The 19,586-nt window shown below is 38.9% G+C and overlaps 1 protein-coding gene across 1 annotated transcript in view; it reads right to left on the reverse strand.

Annotated features, from left to right (window-relative positions):
• Positions 1-19,586, reverse strand: part of PDS5B (PDS5 cohesin associated factor B) — a 121,832-nt gene that overhangs the window by 83,357 nt on the left and 18,889 nt on the right. Inside the window, exons 2-6 of the mRNA XM_075724642.1 lie at positions 13,769-13,894; positions 8,593-8,796; positions 4,018-4,104; positions 3,823-3,920; positions 2,571-2,697 (exon numbers count right to left, since the gene is read on the reverse strand). Of these exons, the coding sequence (XP_075580757.1) occupies positions 2,571-2,697; positions 3,823-3,920; positions 4,018-4,104; positions 8,593-8,796; positions 13,769-13,876 (624 nt within the window). The 5' untranslated portion in view covers positions 13,877-13,894. The remainder of the gene's footprint in view (positions 1-2,570; positions 2,698-3,822; positions 3,921-4,017; positions 4,105-8,592; positions 8,797-13,768; positions 13,895-19,586) is intronic.

The following is a 19,586-nucleotide window of genomic DNA, read 5'->3' on the forward strand; positions in this document are numbered from 1 at the left end:
CTACTCAGGACTACAGACCGTATCTGGCATTTCTCTTAAGAATAATATTGACCTTGATTTTAAGGGGTAACAGCACTGAATTCACCCTTGGCAAACTGTTCAACTAGTTACTACAACTCTTAAAAACATTCATGTAGTTTTCGCATGGGTCTGCCTAATGTTGAATTTCAGCCATTGGACCCAAATCCTAAGGTCCATAGCATCTGGGATCCAAAACTAAAGGAGCTGTTTGAACCTTCTGTTCCCAATACACACTTACATACGGCTCCTTTGATAAATTATACAGATTAAGCTCCTGAAGTCTTCAACCTAGTGTTACCCAATACAACTGTCTATACAGCAAAAGTCATACTGCCTCTATCACTATCTTCCAGAATACACTCATTCAATTTGTAAGGGCACTCCACATTCCCTCATGTGTACAACATTCCTTGTGGTTGTATTAAAAATACACCACTTGCCTGTATCCCTTGCTACAAACATAGCTATCGTATCTACAACAATCTCTCTATCTGATAATTTTCAAATCTGAGCTAGTAACAAATCTATGCTCCTCCTACTCCATCAAAAATATTCTTTTGGTCCCCAGGGAATCTGGCCAGATAAGGATTCCCTACTCACCATTATATGAGCACTTGCCATTATGACATTTTTTGGCGGCCAGTTTCCCTTTCCCACAACCTGTACAGCTTAACAGCTAGGTGGGCAAAGACATAGTTGTTCCTTATGGTGGACCTTAACCTTAACCCCCTTGTAGTTTTGTGCTCAACAGACATAAATGGAAAAATTCTCACTCTGAATTCATTACACTTTTCCAATATGACATTAGTAGCCACTGAAAGTGGTTAGATAACTACGTAAGCTCAAAAATTTTAAATAAACACTATGTTAAGGTATTAGATAAAACAGAAAAATATTAGAAGCTTCCTTCCACTGGTATGAAAAAGGTTAAAAAAATTAAAAGTAAAAGGACTCAGAATATGGTCTACAGTTATGAAACTATTTCAGTTAGAAAGCAAGCTATAAACTAGCATCCTATCCAAAGAGCCAGTTTGATTAACAGCAGAAGAGAATACAAAACCCCAAATACCTTATCCTATTAAAATGTTCAGTCAATAACTTTCAAATTCACAATAAAACAGAACTGTTTCAATGCTATAGCCAATCTCACAGGATGCAAATTCAACTCAAAATCAGTTTATTAAACATGAATCATAAAAACAGTACAGTCAAATCAAGTTGAACACAGGTGACACAGTGAAACAACAGATGCTTAACAACTGAGAAAATACAAATGAAAGTATTTTGCATAGTCTTGCTTTTTCTTTCTTATTCCAAGGCTTTACACTTCATCAATCTGAGTTTTAGCCACACAAATTTCAGTCTGGTCCTAGCACAAAAGTACTAGACTCCTCGAAGGACACAGCTAAAACATTTCCAGTGGAAAAAAAAAAAAAAAGACTGATCTACACTAAGCATTTAGTCTTCCACTGTCAATAGAAAAATAGTTTATGTGCTGTTTATTTACTGAAATTGATGGCTTGCAGTAAGGCACACTATGTTGCACTACTTGTTACATTATTCAGAGAGAAAGATTTTCACCTTATGAAAACTACTTGGTTTCTTCAGGTACGTCACCTTTTGGTGGGGGTGGGGGGAGTCAGGTTTTTTGGGTGGGGATTTTTTTTTTGGGTGGGGTTTGTTTTGGTTTTTTTGAAACAAAGGTCATTCCAAGCTGAAAGAAAGTCTCTCAATTAACTAATACCCATGTAACTTTAGTTTCTAAAACGTGTAAGTAAAGTTAGCCTTTTCCTGAACACACTTAAAAGCTGTCAGGTGACAGCCAGAACTGTCCAAAATCCAGTTGAGTACACATTTCCTGGATAATTTCCTAGATTTTTTTTGGTCATACACAACTTAAGTAATGTTCTACACTGTAGCCCAAGAGATTCCAGCAGGACCCAGCTAGTTTTCTGAACAAGGAAGTCAGACTTCCTTGCTTTTTAAACACAACACATGCAAAGTTTGAAGTTTTTCCTCAGTTCACCTGCAGGACCCCCCCTTTTCTTTTTTTTTTTTTCCCCCCCAAAACATTATTCATTAAGGAAAGGCAGCCATCACTTGGGCTCTTCAGGCACCATTATTCTGAACAGTTAGTTCTATGGCTGCATCAAAAACATATCAATGTGCTTTCAATAACACCAAGTCAACATCTCTGAAATACAACAGTAACAACTACAAATCGGCAGTCATAACAACTTTCTCTCTCCCACTTAGGGCAGCAGATTAGTTTGAACTGTTGATACAGTGTTACACTAATTAAAAGCTTTCCAAAGGATATATGTATCTTTTATATTAAGTTCTACTGGTATTGACCATATATAAAAAAAACTCATGAATGAAATGCTACTCAATTTTCTGGCTATTAAAAATTATTTGTTAAAAAATCCAAGTAATAGGAACACATTTGCTACAGCTATTCTCTCAATGAAATCTAAATACCTGAATACATACATGCATGCAACAAATCACAACTACAAAAAAAAAATTAAGCCACTATTAAGTCTTACCTTATGTGCTGGCACTAGATTAACTAACACTGTATCCAAAAGTTCCTGCGACACAGTATCTCCCTCACAAATGATAGAGCTCATTAGATCAACCATGTGCATGTGTACTTTTTGGTTATGACCATTGCTGAAATCAAAAACAAGAATTCTTAGTATACTATTCATATAAAGTACAACTTCCATTCAGAGTACTCCCTATGGTAATGCCAAACAACAAGGAATATAATAATCAAATCACAAGTTTTCTTAGAAGTCTAAATACTTAAGTTTCTCGGCTGCATATACCACTTTTCAAAATGTTCTTGAAACTCATGCCCTCTTCATTTACTACTGTAGTAAAAGAATAAGAGGACTGTATCTGTCCCTGCCACAAAAAGATAGTGTATTAGAACATCCCTCCCCCCTACCCAATACTGGTGAGGCTTCATCCAGAGTGCTGTGTCCAGTTCTGGGCTTCCCAGCACAAGAGAGATATGGACATCCTGGAGTCGGTCCAGCAAAGGGCCACAAAGATGATTAAGGGACTGGAGCAGCTCTCATACAAGATGAGGCTTAGAGAGCTGACCTTTTTTTTAGCCTCAAAAAGAGATGGCTTAGGGAGGAACTTATCATTATATTTAAATACCTGACATTGGGAGTAAAGAAGACAGAGCCAGATTCTTCTCAGTGGTGTCCAGTGACAGGACAAGAGGCAATGGGCATAAGGCGATATACAGGACATACCATTTAAACATAAGAAAGAGAAACTTTCAAATGTAAGGGTGATTGAGCAATAGAACAGGTTGCCCAAAGAGGCCATGGAGTCTCCATCCTTAGAGATGCTCAAAACCCAACTGGCTACAGTCCTGGGCAATCCGCTCTAGGTGACCCTGCTTTAAGCAAGGGGGGCAGACTAGCAGTGCTTTCCAGTGTCCACTGTTTTCTGACTCATGTTTTTATAGCAATAATCCTCCAAATTCCTTAGAATTGCATATTGCACCATTCACTTTCCATTTCAAGAACAGAATAAAATAAATGCAGTAAAAGACAAAGTAAATTTCTTGGAAAAAAGATGATTTGCAGTGTGTTTTGTTTAATTACAACAGACAAAACTGGCAGCTTATTATAGTTATACTGCTACCTTTAGTTAAACTGAATTACAAAACTAAGCTCATTAACGCTGAAAGTCACACAATAGACTGAACACCTAGGTTAGAAATATCGGACATCAACCATGCAATAATATATTATAACTGGGGGTGACAATACTTACTTTATTACTGAAAACAGCGTTCTGTACAATTGTGTAAAAATCTCATTGCTGTCTTCTAATTCAAAGCATATGTTATAGGACTTGACCCAAGCAATGTTCTGTGTTGGACAGGAAAAAATAAAAGCACTTGTTAATACAAGATTAAGTTGAAAAATTACATTTAACAGTTATTATGAAATAAGTTATGAAGCTTACCTCAAGCAAATAAAAGTATCGATTAAACTGGGGGCTTTTTGTGTCTTCTAAACCCTTGAGTTGCCTTGTTATGAACATAAATATATCCTGAAAAGAAAGAAGTGATAGTTGTTTAATCAATTGCAATGAAACTTTCAAAATTAAAATAATTACCTTTTTAAATTACTAATATTATTTATCACTACAAAATACACAGCAATGACAGACACACTATTTCACTATCCAAAAGATCTACAAAATATCACAGAGAATATTAAGGAGTAATTTTAAAATACTTCATGTTTCTCTATTTTTCTGAGGAAGCAAAAAGTTTTTCTTTTCCAAAGAAAACCACTCAACCTGACAAAGAGCTACAACTGGCTGATATGCTACAAGAGTCAAAATATCATTCAGAAAGACAATGAGTTTTACGTTTTTACTTTATAGTGCAATAGGTTTCAAGAGGTGAAGAGAAACAAAGCAACAGGGAACTGCAGCTTTCCTAAGAGTATTACAATGGGTTCACACTGTAGCGTTTGTATATTCTCAGTCATCACGCTACTGACACAGATCACATCTCTTGTAAAAACCAATAAACCAAGTTTCTCCTGCTTCCTTTATCAACTTCCAGCACCAGAAGACTTCTTCAGAAAAGTCTCACACAGAATAAATTCAAGCAGGTTATAAGGAACAGTCAATTATGAACAGAATGGAAACACACAGGAAGGTGTCTTTTAAATGCTCTTTACATTCAGATAATTAACAGCTGGAAATTCATAACTGCTATATTAAATCAAAAGAATCAGAAGTACATATCAGTACAGACAGTGTTCACAACTTCAACTGTATCTGTAATATGTTATCTAACAATCTAGGTATAAATTGAATAAATTAAAAAAAAGCTATAAAGTTCCCATAATAAATACAAGGAAGCCTTACAGGTAACCCTGAAAAAACTATCCTAGAAACAGTCTAGAAGGCTTTTCTATAACATTTTTAAAGGACCATTTCCCCTCACCCCCCAAGAATGATGAGATGGACAAAAGATGAGAACGGGGTTCCTTCTTCCTAAGGCTACAACCACAAAATCCAGCCTTAATCACTAAGCTGAGCACTTACTGTGGTTCTAGGTAAAAACAAAAATTAGATCACACGTGATATCATCATCTCTTGGCAAAAAAGCACAGCAAGAACATTGTTCAGAGATACAGTTACATTAATGTTTGAATTTGGATTACGATTGTGCCTTTGAAGTTTTAAGTAAGGATGATCAGAAGAATCACTGTTTGGTTCACACTTCGTATCAGTTACAGAGCACATGAACTAGACTCTTTAGTTGAAATTAAACCAGAAGACACATTCAAAGGACACACCTAATGGTCTCCAACCACTAAAGAGCATTCAGTCCACAGACAAAAGCCAGTCTGAAGAATCACCCCCCTAAAAACTAGTGCCTGAACAACTAGCAGGCCAGCAGTCCACCCAAAATGAGTTCATCATCTGAGAAACTGGTACACCAAAAGGTGCTGTGAAGTTTAGAAGACATACAAACTGAGTCTCAGTGAAAGATAAGATTCAATTAAAGAAGACAGTGAGCAACTGAGTGACCAACGACAAATATAAAGACTATTTCAGCTTAGAACTTATGCCCTATGTATAATTATTCTGTTGAACTTGTACAGATGAACCTCCATCAGTGTAAAAATGGATTGTGTTCATTTAACAAAGTATTTCTTATTCTACAGCTCAGTATGAACAATTATTTACTGAACATGATTCCAAGACCCTATTGAGACCAAAACTAGTTTTCCAAATTTTTATGAAGCACACATCACTGTGTTGTACATGAATACATGTATTAATGAATAGCATACATATACAATACATCTAGCACCTGAATGCTTCACAAATAATAATGGCATCATTTGGAAGAGTAATAAATTTATTTTTTCCTATTCCTGTTTTAAAGGAAGCAAGACAGACTAAACTCAAAAGCACTCACTAATTTTTAATATCTAGTGTAAAACAACCCAAACATTTTCTCTTGGGTGAGCATACAGAATATACCATTTGAATATGCATTTATAAATGCAAAACACCAGACAAAATAAACTTTGGCTGCAGCTAAGAAATCGCAACATTTTCACAAACTGGACAATACGGTTTCACATCAGACTCCATAAAGCAAGTCTACATTAGAACCCAGACTCTAAAACCAAAAGTGCTTATACTTCAACTTTAGGAATTATATTGAATGTTTTTTTGTTTCTTGACATCAATTAACCACACAACAGCTTCATTAAGCATCAGAGCCATGGCTTTCACCACAGAACATATTCAGATAGTTGAAGTTCTGCTACCACATACACCCTTAAACATCTCCATTTCGGCCAAGTCAGGCAGACAGCCCATTTGTCCAAGTGGTTTTCTTTGACACATACCAGCGATTAGAACATCTTCCCCCCAGAAAATTAGATTTGGGCTCTAGGCTTTCCCTACACTGAGGAGGACTTAAGTTAGAAGTTTCCAGATCCCAGAAGAGCAATCCTGCTCCAGTTCTGCTTTTAGCCTGTTCATGGCATTTTCCATCCCTGTTATCAAAGCTCTTTTAATACTCAGCGAGGAATGCAAGACTTACACTGAGGATACACGTAAGAGAGGGAAACCTCAAATTCTGATCCCTTCTCTCAGTATCTCACTTGCACGATGCGCAAGTTAAAGAGATCCAAAGACTCTAAAATCAAGGGCAAAAACTTAAGAATTAAGTTTTCCCCTCTCAAGAAATTACCCTTTTCAGCACCTCCCTTTGCCATCTCCAACTCTGGTGCTAAACATACTAGAAGAGACTCAAAGCTGCAGGATGGATATGATATTAAATACTGGGTAAAAATAGTGCCAAGATATAACCCAAGAGGAAGCATTCTTCCTCTTACCTGTTTGTCATAAAGTGGAGGGAACTGTTCAACATTTGTATCAGAGCTTGTCCTGCAACCACAAAAGCTGTGTTCAGTGGAAATAGGTTTGCAAAAACCTGCCTCAACAGCCCTAGGCAAAGGTCTCTACTGCTCGTCCTTTATTTCTCAAAATGTGTTTAGAAATCTGCATCAAGAAAGTGAATTCTGAAATCTGCACAGATTACAGAACTGAATGCTGACAGCGGAAGATCCTAGTCTGTTCAGAGCTCTAGCCAAGTATTACTAGTATGCTTACGCTGCAAATATGAGTTCAGTAATGTAAACCTTCCAATATTTTATATATACACACACTATAAAATTTGAAACTTAGCAGCATTTGATAGATCAAATTCTGTAAGAAGAAATATTATCATTTGTTAGCCCAGCTCAGGAAAAAAAAGAGAGCAAGCAAAGGAAAATATATACTCAAAACTAAGGTAGAAATCAGGATGCCTCAAAATAAGACTTAAATGTAGCACAGTAGAGAAAGCTAATGTTTGTCTCCAGTTGAAGATGGTGTAATCAATAAGTAAGCTAACTAGAGAGCGTGTAATCAGAGGTGCAACAATTCAGAATTAAGAAAACACAGCTAAACAGAAATCCCTAGGTATATCTCCAGTATGTCTGGCAACAAAGGATGTACTACAGTTGAAACTGTACTGTTTGCCCTACTTATGAAGCAATTCTGGTGCAACCACTAAATCAGAAATTGAATAGTTTCTTCCACTGTAATAGATATACCTTCCACCACAACCATCTTTTTATCCTACTGTAGAAAAAACAAACAAAACCCAAAACAAACCAAAAAAAGCCCACACACGCTCTTAAATTGGGGAGACAAAAAAAGAAAAGTACTCGTTTTTCAGTACTACTTTCTCCTGCAAGATTTTCTATAAGACTCAATTCATCACTCTAGATTCAGACTGTGTAAGGGAAGTAGTTTGATTTTGTGAGTTGGAAAGAAAGTTAGGTTTCCATTTAAAAACAAAGTAAAAAAGAAAAACACAAGACAATCTAAAATTTATTTTTTCTGAAACAAATGGGGGAGATCTGTACTGCCTTTTCAAACCTGGCATTTCTCTATCAACCATCTCCATCTAGTGGGATCAGTGATGTTTGTACTTGCAGAATTTTCCAATTCACATCAGAAATAATTATCCTCTGTACAAAAATACTTTTTCTTTATTTCAATAGAGCCTTTATCTATAAAAATATAGTAATCATCTCTTAGTAGTTTAATTGGAAACAGCAGGGGTATATTCCCAATTAAAGGAATTAGCTATCTTGCAAGAGATTATGATAAAAAGCTATAGACCTATCAATAATTCTAAAGTAACAGAACACTATCTGCAAATCCCAATGACAGTTCAATAAAATATTTATTTTCAATATAAATCCGGAACTCTACAAGTTATTGAAAGATGTACTACATATCACTTTATTTGATGAATATTTGACCTGACCAAACATCCCTATCCCAGAATAAAGCAAAAACCTTGGATTGCTTAGGCTGAACCAGAAATAAAGGGGGGGGGGGGGCGGGGGGGGCGGGGAGGGGGGGGCACGGGGGGGAGTTACAATCAATTATATCAATCATTCAGTTTAAAAACCTGGTGTGGAAAAAGGGATTAATTCAGTTTACCTTTAGTTTATCCGGTGAAGTGTACGGAGCTTCAGGGGCATAAATTCTGAAAATATCAGCAAGACAACATGCTACCAACAAACGTACATCCTTATCAGGATGTTTGAGGAAAAAATCTGAAGCAAGATGTAAAGCAAGATTTAGGTAGAGCTCCTTTTCTTCTTCGGAGTCCTGGTCCATATCCATGAAAGTTTTCACAACCATCTAGAAAGGGAGACAGACATCAGTATATTAAATTAAGTACTCTGTGTAACAGGGTCCTTACTGAAAGTTCTTTTTCTGGTTTTGTGCAACTTTCTGATAGAAGCATTATTAGCAATGCAGTAGTACTTATTTGAGCAACCAGTGTCTTATTTTTCAGGGTACAGGAAGGACCTAGTCAACCGTTCTATCAATTGTCCCAACACACAGTCTTAGCAGAGTTACTGAAAGCCTAGCTGTAGTACTTCACATATCCTTTGGACAAACCATATAATCAAGTCGGCCAATTCAAAAACAGAACAGCATTCACTGTTACAGCCATTCACCGAAAAATTTAGAAAACAGCAAAACTTTATTCAAAATATTTATTCCTCCCTAACGTATTTAGGGTTACAACTTATTTTCCTTCTATTCTCTTTCAATTTCAGGTTTTGCTCTACTACTGCTCTGAGGACAAGTTTAACCCCTGTGCTGCCCAGAAGCACGGCATGCACTTTCAGCAGAAGCATATATAAATCCAGTTCAGCCCAGCAGCATGCATGTTGTCCAACAGGACTAAAATGCCCATTAGTATTATTAGGATTTAGTATACTAAAATTACAGAAGAAAAAGAAAAAAAGTCTGGGACACCAAGTATTTAACACCCCAACTGGAACAAAAGCAAGAAAAGCCAGAATTAGTAACTGCTAGTTCATGAGAATTCTTATATTTAAAAAACTGTTTGGAGGAGAAAAACCTATTGACAAAACAAAGTAATTATGCTTTTTGCTAATTTCTTATTTGGATCACAGAGGCCAAGTTATTTTAAGGAGTTCTACTCGTTACAATTTACAAAGTTGTAATAAAGACTTTGTTACACATTCCTGAGAATTGAAGTCAAAACTCCCATCTATTTCACCAGTGCAGGAAGAGATATTTTTCAAAAATAATGTCATCAGTGAAGTGACTCAAAAAACAAAACAAAAGAACCAAATTAAAAAACCCCACACACAACCTTAAAACACTATAAATTATTTTACTTTGCTATAGTTTGTTTTATTTTCTTTTCCCCAAAAAAATTTACTGTAATTGATCAGGTAGCAACAAACCCTACTTTAAAAAAAAGGAAGGACTTCGGCATAATTAGGATCATAGCAGCTGTAAAGTTTTCAAGCATATTAGAATCCTTTACTAAAAGGCACAGATGATTAGTAGCTTATGCACATATATTTTTCGCTGAATGGAAATTATAAAGTCCTCCCCAGTCAGACACCAGATAAACCATTTGAAGTGCACTGGTGCCCATACATGTTATTAAAGTAATTTAAAAAACAGAATTGTTTTCACTTCTATAGAAAGTAGTTAGATGTATATAATTAACAAGGTAATGAATAAATATTCAGGTGTCACAAGAGTTCTTCCAACCAGTACGCTCTTTGTCTACTCTAGAAATAAACCTTCAGTTTCTCTTCCTTGACAACATGAACTTCCATACTGGTCAGGACAATAAAATGAGTCATCTGGTCTCCAGAGCAATCTGTCACAGTGTTTAAGGAAAAACAAAGAAAAACAGGCTAGTTCTCCTAGCACACATTTCTAGCTTCCTGCAAAGCAATAGGTTACAGGATGCCTGAGCCTGCAATCGCACCGAGATCACCATGGTTAATACTCCTGGAGCTTCATCTTCCAAATGTGGCCCATGTTTCTTAATCCATTCATTTTTTCTACATCTTTCTACACTAATAAGCTTTGGAATTTAGTCATATAACTTATGGAAAAATATGTTATTAGACTGCTGGTCTAAAATTAATATAGAATCATAGAATTGTTTAGGTTGGAAAAGACCTTTAAGATCATCCAGTCCAACCATTAACCTACACTACCAAGTCCACACTAAACCAATCAAGGGTAGACTAGACTAAACCATGTCCCGAAGTGCCATGTCTATGCCTACCCATTTTTTGAACACTTCCAGGGATGGTGACTCCACCACCTCTCTGGGAAGCCTGTTCCAATGCTTGATCACTCTTTCCGTGAAGAAATTTTTCCTAATATCCAACCTAAACCTCCCCTGGCGCAGCTTGAGCCCATTTCCTCTCGTCCTATTGCTAACCACATGGGAGAAGAGACCAACACCCACCTCACTACAACCTCCTTTCAGGTAGTTGTAGAGAGCGATAAGGTCTCCCCTCAGCCTCCCCTTCCCCAGGCTAAACAACCCCAGTTCCCTCTGTGCTCCAGACCCTTCACCAGCTTCGTTGCCCTTCTCTGGACACGCTCCAGCACCTCAATGTCTTTCTTGTAGTGAGGGGCCCAAAACTGGACACAGTATTCCAGGTGCGGCCTCACCAGCACCGAGTACAGGGGGACAATCACCTCCCTGCTCCTGCTGCTCACACTATTCCTGATACAAGCCACGATGCTGTTGGCCTTCTTGGCCACCTGGGCACACTGCTGGCTCATGTTCAGCTGGCTGTCAACCAACACCCCCAGGTCCTTTTCAGCCAGGCAGCTTTCCAGCCACTCTTCCCCAAACCTGTAGCGTTGCATGGGGTTGTTGTGACCGAAGTGCAGGGCCTTGTTAAATCTCATACAGTTGGCCCCAGCCCATCGATCCAGCCTGTCCAGGTCCCTCTGCAGGGCCATCCTACCCTCCAGCAGATCGACACTCCCCCCCAGTTTGGTGTCATCTGCAAACTTACTGAGGGCTCACTCAATCCCCTCATCCAGATCATCGATAAAGATATTAAACAAGGCTGGCCCCAAAACAGAGCCCTGGGGAACACCGTTCATGGCAGGCTGCTGACTGGACTTAACTCCATTTACCACAAATCTCTGGGCTCAGCCACCCAACCAGTTTTTTACCCAACGAAGACTACGCCCATCCAAGCCATGAGCTGCCAGCTTCCCAAGGAGAATATTGTGGGAGACGGTGTCAAAAGCTTTGCTAAAGTCCAGGTAAATGACATCCACAGCCTTTCCATCATCTACCAGGCGGGTCACCAGGTCATAGAAGGAGATCAGGTTGGTTAAGCAGGACCTGCCTTTCATGAACCCATGCTGGCTGGGCCTGATCCCCTGGTTGACCTGCACTTGCCTGTTGAGTTCACTCAAGATAAACCGCTCCATAATCTTTCCCGTCACCGAGGTCAGGCTGACAGGCCTGTAGTTCCCCGAATCCTCCTTCCGGCCCTTCTTGTAGATGGGTGTCACATTGGCAAGCCTCCAGTCATCAGGGACCTCCCCTGTTAACCAGGACTGCTGATAGATGATGGAAAGTGGCTTGGTGAGCCATCATTAGATGATGCCTTGGTTCTTGTGTATTGAGAGAAACCATAGGAAAAATGTTCTTCTCATACTGTTCATCATTTCCAAAACGTTTATCACCTTCTTTTTGTCTTCAGTGCTAGTTCGTAACTCTGACCATTTAGTTTCCTATCTCCTTTCCAAATCTACTGTAACTTGGAGATGGAGTGGATCAGAAACACATAAAATTTGTGAGGTAAGTTATGCTAATATATAAATTCACTGTGCATATTTTCCATTTTATTCTCAGATTTCCCAATAATTTGTATTTCTATAAATACACTGTCATAAGCAAACAGACTATCTGCTTCTGTAAATTAAAATAAAATCCACAGAGAAGTGCTTCTTCCCTAATACTTACATGAATTTGGCAGTCAGGGAAATGAAGAGACTAATAGTTCACTTATTTATCAATTACTGTTCTTTAGCACCTGAAACTGTGTTTATACTGTAGGTCTATACGCTTGTGGTACAGCCTAGATTATCCCATCCTTCATAAAAAAAACACCATGTGGTTTTCTCCCTGCCTGTGTACGTATGATAAATGCACAGCCAGAATAAACAGGTGACAAGAAATACAGGACATCCTGCAAAGTATACATCTCCTGCAAGACAGATCAAGATGGCAGAACAGATGGGACTAGACATTCAAGGCCAAAAATTAAATGAAACCATAGGAGAAAAAGCATCAGTAAGAACTGTGTGCATTTTCACAAACTGAAAAAATTATGCAAGTGCTAACAAATAATTTCTTCTGTTAGGAGTCACTCACACATAAAGTTATAAATGTCATCTTCTATTCAACATCACAGAATGCAGTATACTGACTAAAGTCTATCAGCCCAATTCCCAAAGCACAGACAGGTTACTTGGGGGAGGGGAGAAGGAATCCTTGTGTTTTGGGGTTTTATTGGTTTTTGTTCATTTACCAGTAGTTCAAACTGACTTAACACTACTTCTTAAGAAAACAAACTCCAAATTAAGCTCTTCCAGCTGTTAGAATACTTAAGGTTCCTCTCCCACATCTGTTCCCTCCTCTATCACAGGGCAAATCCAAGTTGCAGGCATTCCTTCTGCACAATACTAACAGGCCTGCCTTTTTGTGAGAATACATGGGTAGATAAAGAACTCTAGTAAACATAATTATCCCTCAAATCTCTGCAACCTTCCTGTAGAGTTAGGCCAAATAAAGTGATCAAGAAATTCAGGAGACAGAAACCTGTAGTATAATCAAAGCCTAGTTTCATTACAATACAGGCTAAAATAATGAATGAGAATAAAGTGGGGTTTATAATCAGCCCAAAGAGCACAAATGCATAAAAGGAATCTATTCTGATGCATCCATATTATTTCCAAAATTATTACTCTCTTTTCATGCTTTCAGTATTTTCTTCTCTAACAGTACTGACTGACTGTAAGAGTTGAAATAAAATTTAAGCAGTATTTGCAATTAATATAGCTTATTTCCATTTCTGATTTTTTAACTCATTTAAATGTTTTTGGACAAGTCAAGAAAGTGGTAGAACAGAAGGCACAATAACCAACAAGTTCCTCCTTCTGAGCATAGGAAAGGTAAAGCCCAAAAGAAAAGAAAAAAAAATAAACCTTTCAGATAGAAAATATAGTAATAAGACCATTGAATGTTGCATACAAGAAACTTCAGTTTGAAAACAGTTACTTGCTTACTAACCTTTAGCCTTCTCACCATCTCTTCTTTAGATATTTTATCAGAGATTTCTTTGACTCCCGGAGGATACGTGATTTTTCCATCGTTGGCTCTTGTCTTCGAATGAGCCATGATTTCACGACTTTAAAACTGCAGAAAGAAATTAAGAAATCAATGTTGTTTAGCTAGTTTATGTTTACCTTATCTGTTCCACTTTTACAAACAAAATCCAAGTAGAAATATACAGACAAACCCATAGAAAGAAAAAATGGACAAAAGATTTTGATTGTTTTCAGTAATCTATATTGTGACAGACAGCAATGGTTTTGATATTCAGGTAGATTGTCCTATACTACAATAAAACTTTCAAGAAGAACACAACAGAAAAGCTAAAACCCCTCATTCCTGAATGTATTTGATCTTCACACTTAGAGACGCAACCAAGAATCTTGTCTTATTGTATGAACTGTTACCACCATTTAGTAATACTAAATCCTAGCCAGCTTGGATTTTTAGACTCTCTGAGAACAGACACCTGAACTAGACTTTGTGTTTTCCAAACAGTTAAATAGAGCCCAGCTTCCCCAAAAGTCTCAACAGCCATGCTATTGAAGTGTTACACATCACTAATTTTAATTTGCCAATACTGCCAGACAAGCAGCAGATAGAGGATGAATTAGGGACACGAACAGAGCAGACCAAATGGAAGTCTTTCCTCTATGCCACAAAGCCAAGTTTTTAAGCAAAAGACTGCAGATAAACAATGGTATCTTCTTCCTAAATTCCAACTATGAAGACAACTCAGTTACTTGGTTTCTCAGCCCCTTTAAACCGATGCAAATGCAGACTGCCACCTAATCCATCCTAAGCTATGCAAATTTCCACTGCTGTAGAGAAGGAAGCCGAATTGAAAGCTTTACTTACATAAAAGCAATTAATACAAGAGACAGTGGGAAAAAAAACCCAAAAACTAGACAGCATGTGTTGGGATAATTCAGATTATAGAAAAAGAGTGTACCAGGGCAGTTACAAGTGAAGAATGTAATAACAAATAAAGGAAATAAAATTTCTTTGCCATTGCCTTGATATTTTTATTTATTTATTTGAAAGTCTGGAACACTTCCTCACAGTCACCACTTTCCTGAACTGTGAGTTCCAAGTCAGGCATTTTCTTCCAACTGACCTCCTATACAAGGAGGATTTACGTACACTTCTAACTTCCCAGAACTATAACATCAGAAATAAAAAACAACCAGAATCCACAGAGAGAGATGGGCTAGAAGCATGTTCCTTCCATAACAGGACCATGTAACTTGCCATAATTCAGACTTACTGGCCCAAGCCAAGGGCATTCTACACTGAAGGAGAACTGGCATGTGAAATATCCTCATCCACCCATTCCCAAAAGATATCCCAACACATTTTGTATTCTTCAGTCCACGTTTCACAATAACAACCTACGTTACAGATTTTGCTTCATCTTTACTGATCTTTTACAAAACAAGTTAACTTTGACATTTAAATCATTTTTGTAAATACATACAGCACAACACATCTTTATTTTAGGAAATGGGGAAAATATGAGTAGAATGAACATGATCAGACATACCATTCAGCAAGCATGATACACAATGCAGGTCAATACCTACACAAAAGCCAAGTCAGTTTGTCACCTTCTCTGTACCTATATATACATGGCAGTTGAACCAAGTGCTACGTACTTGCAGTGCTAGTAAAAACAGATGAGAAAGCTGGGACAGAACAAAACTCATTGAAGTAACTTTTTCTAATATTCCCAGGAAAATATGATGCCACCTTTATCCCCATTATATTTCTTAATGCACCACCATGACAGTAAGTCTAGGACTCCTCAAAAACACACAGAAGATGTAACAAAGTTCACTCTTCTTGCTGTTTGACGTTCTAGCTTTTAGATGGAATGATGTTATATATCATAGCTAAATTCATTTTAACAGGTCATCACAGCTGAAGGGAGTCTTGCTCCCCTCACAATCTGAGAATGTATAAAAGCATCAGGTGCTTTGCTGGACCAACCAAACTCACCAACTCAGAAAAACAAGCCTAACTGTTTTTGAAATGCATGTGACAAGCATCAAAGCTAACTCAAGGGAAGGAACAGGAACTAAGGGAACCAGGGAACAAAACTCCCCTCTTCAGTGGTGGATAGCTGTCAGATCAGATCAACTGCAGTGGAAACTTGATTACAACATGGTGATGTAGTCCCATTTGGAGAACATTTTGAAATAATTCAAAGACTGAAACTCATATATTATAGTCAAGTTGAACTGTCCAGCTGATATGTCCAACTGACATGCAACCAAGCTTTTAAGCTTGAGTGGCATCCAAGATCTGGGTTTGAAACTGAGCATCTGTATTGTGTTTACGTGGCAAAGTTTTGGTAGCACAGGAGGCTGCAGGGATGGCCTCTGTGGGAAGAGACCCAGGGCCTTCCCCTGTGGCGGACAGAGCCAGTTCCAGCCAGCTCCAAAATGGACTCACCCCCAGCCTAAGCTAAGCCCATCAGTGACACTGGTGGCACCTCTGTGATAACGTATTTAAGAAATGATAAAAATGCTGCACAGCAGCTATGAGAGAGAGAAGCGAGAAAAATGTGAGCAAAACCACCCTGCAGACACCAAGGTCAGTGAAAAAGAAGAGGGAGGAGGTACTCCAGGCACTGGAGCAGATTCACCTGCAGCCCACAGAGAAGACCATGGTGATGCAGGTTGTCCTCCTGCAGCCCATGGAAGACATGTCAGAGCAGCATGGAGCATGCTGGAGCAGGCTCCTGGCAGGACCTGTGACCCCGTAGGGAACCCACACTGGAGCAGTCTGTTCCTGAAGGACTACCTCATGAGAAGGGCCCATGCTGGAGCAGTTCTTGAAGAACTGCAGCCCATGAGAAGGACCAGCACTGGAGACATTTGTGAAGGACTGCATCCCTCACTTAGGACCCACATTGCAGCAGGGGAAAAAGTGTGAGGAAGGAGTGGGAGAGATGAACTGCTCACAAGCCCTCTTCCTTATCTCCTCTGCGCTGCTCAGTGGGGAAGGTAGAAGGGTCAGAAATGAAGGAGAGAAGCTGAGCCTGGAAAAATGCGTGGTTGGGAAGAAGGTGTCTTTAGTTTTGTCTTTGTTTCTCACCATCCTCCTCTATTTTTAATTGGCAATAAATTAATCTTCCCCAAGTCAAGTCTGTTTTGCCCATAATGGTTATTGTTACGCAATCTTCTTGTGTTTATCTTGACCCATGAGCTTCTTCATCTTATCTTCTCCCCTGTTCTGTTGAGCAGGGGGAGTGAGAGAGCAGCTGGGTGGGAGCCTAGCAACCAGACAAGGTTACATAATAAGGTACATAATTTACCCCTCTCAGGGGGTAAATTTACCCCTCTCAGGTTTTCCTACAGAAAACACTAAGTAGGAATTAACTTTCTAATCTTACAGGACCAAAAATTAATTTTTAAAAGGTTCTATGAAATAGCCCATTACTTAGACCACAAGGGTCAAAAATAAATGAACCTTTTAAACTTCCTAAGCAATAAAAATTTGCAGATCACTTCTGAAAGTTTTTTAGGATTAATGCTAAGCTTTACTGGGAAAAAAAAGAAAAATTACAAGAAATAGTAAAACACAAAACCTATCATTCAACAAGAGAAAATTCAATGCTAAACTACCTCCTGGTACAACAGTTATCACTTCAACCATTACCTAAATAAAACTGAATTAGCTTGTTATATCCACTGCTAGAAATTTCCTACTCTTCTGAACTGCCAGTATAGCGGTGCATACCTAGCTCTGTCAAAATAATCTGTGTTGAACACTTAATAGGATCTAGGATTTTGCAGGGGGGGCGGTGGGGGGGGATATGTTTTTAATTTTATTCTAGCCAAATGAAAGTCTCTGATCTCACATAACAGTTACACCAGCTGTTTCAGTTAACTTCTGTCAGGGAAAAGGAAGACAGAGACAGCTAAGAACAGCAGCCAGCTGTATCTAGAATATGTTGGAGCATGAAAATCCATAAGCTAGTGAGGTGATATCCAATGACTGAATTTTAAAAAGCTTTTAAAATTTGTTTTTAAAGATATACTGTCTTCTTTTGGAATATGCTGGAAGATGACAAGCATTTTGAAAAAGGGCAATTCTTTGAAAGTTTCTTTGAGATTCAAAAAGAGACTCAGCTGAAGGGGTTTCTTTTAAACGTTTTAACAACTGAAACTTTAGAAGTTCTCCACAATGTTTTCAGAAATCCAGTATTGTTCCATATACATAATCAGAAGGCAAGGAAAAAGGAAAATGCTCACATGGATACCTTTTTTAAGGCAAGAAAACACACTCCAGACACTGAGATGCTTTGCATTAGCCAGAATGTAGGCTTATTAACCAACCATTAAGATGGGCGTAGTCTTCGCTGGGTAAAAAAAATAGTTGGGTAGCCAAGCCCAGACAGTAGTGGTGAACGGAGTAAAGTCCAGGTGGCAGCCGGACACAAGCGGTGCCCCAGGGCTCTGGTTTGGGGCCAGCCTTGTTCAATATCTTTATCAACAATCTGGATGAGGGGATTGAGTGAGCCCTCAGTAAGTTTGCAGATGACACCAAACTGGGGGGGGACTGTCAATCTGCTCGAGGGTAGGATGGCCCTGCAAAGGGACCTGGACAGGCTGGACTGATGGGCCGAGGCCAACTGTACGAGGTTTAACAAGGCCAAGTGCTGGGTCGTGCACTTCAGTCACAACAACCCTATGCAGCGCTACAGGCTTGGGGAAGAGTGGCTGGAAAGCTGCCTGGCCAAAAAGGACCTGGGGGTGCTGGTTGACAGCTGGCTGAACATGAGCCAGCAGTGTGCCCAGGTGGCCAAGAAGGCCAACAGCATCGTGGCTTGGATCAGGAATCGTGTGAGCAGCAGGAGCAGAGAAGCGATTGTCCCTCTGTACTTGGCGCTGGTGAGGCCGCACCTGGAATACTGTGTCCAGTTTTGGGCCCCTCACTACAAGAAAGACATTGAGGTGCTGGAGCGTGTCCAGAGAAGGGCAACGAAGCTGGTGAAGGGTCTGGAGCACAGAGGGAACTGGGGTAGTTTAGCCTAGAGAAGAGGAGGCTGAGGGGAGACCTTATCGCTCTCTACAACTACCTGAAAGGAGGTTGTAGTGAGGTGGGGGTTGGTCCCTCCTCCCAAGCAGTTAGCGATAGGACAAGAGGAAATGGGCTCAAGCTGCGCCAGGGGAGGTTTAGGTTGGATATTACAAAAAATTTCTTCACTGAAGGGGTAGTCAGGCATTGGAACAGGCTGCCCAGAGAGGTGGTGGAGTCACCATCCCTGGAAGCGTTCAAAAAACGGGTAGACGTGGCACTTTGGGACATGGTTTAGTGGGCATGGTGGTGTTGGGTTGATGATTGAAATGATGATCTGGGAGGTCCTTTCCAACCTTAATGATTCCTAGTTTTTATTTTCATTAAAAATAATCCATCCACCAAGCCAGGAACCATGAAATTGCTACTCCACCCTTAACTGGTTTAGTGGTGGACTTGGTAGTGTTAGGTTAATGGTTGGACTGGATGATCTTAAAGGTCTTTTCCAACCTAAACGATTCTGATTCTGCTGTTATATGAGAACAAAAAAAGGAGATTAATATAAACAAGAAAATTCAACAAATATATAACAAAAAATGCTAATCCTAATACATTGGAATAAAAATCACAATTCAGTCAGGATTTGGTTATGTTAAGCAGTACTATAAGCTAAGTCAAGTCTTCAGAAACTACAAAAAACCCTGTATCTTAAACTAATATAGCATTTAAAATATGAATTCCACTTCTTGTA

This window comes from Pelecanus crispus, chromosome 1 (genome assembly GCF_030463565.1).
Source record: "Pelecanus crispus isolate bPelCri1 chromosome 1, bPelCri1.pri, whole genome shotgun sequence".
Taxonomy (NCBI): domain Eukaryota; kingdom Metazoa; phylum Chordata; class Aves; order Pelecaniformes; family Pelecanidae; genus Pelecanus; species Pelecanus crispus.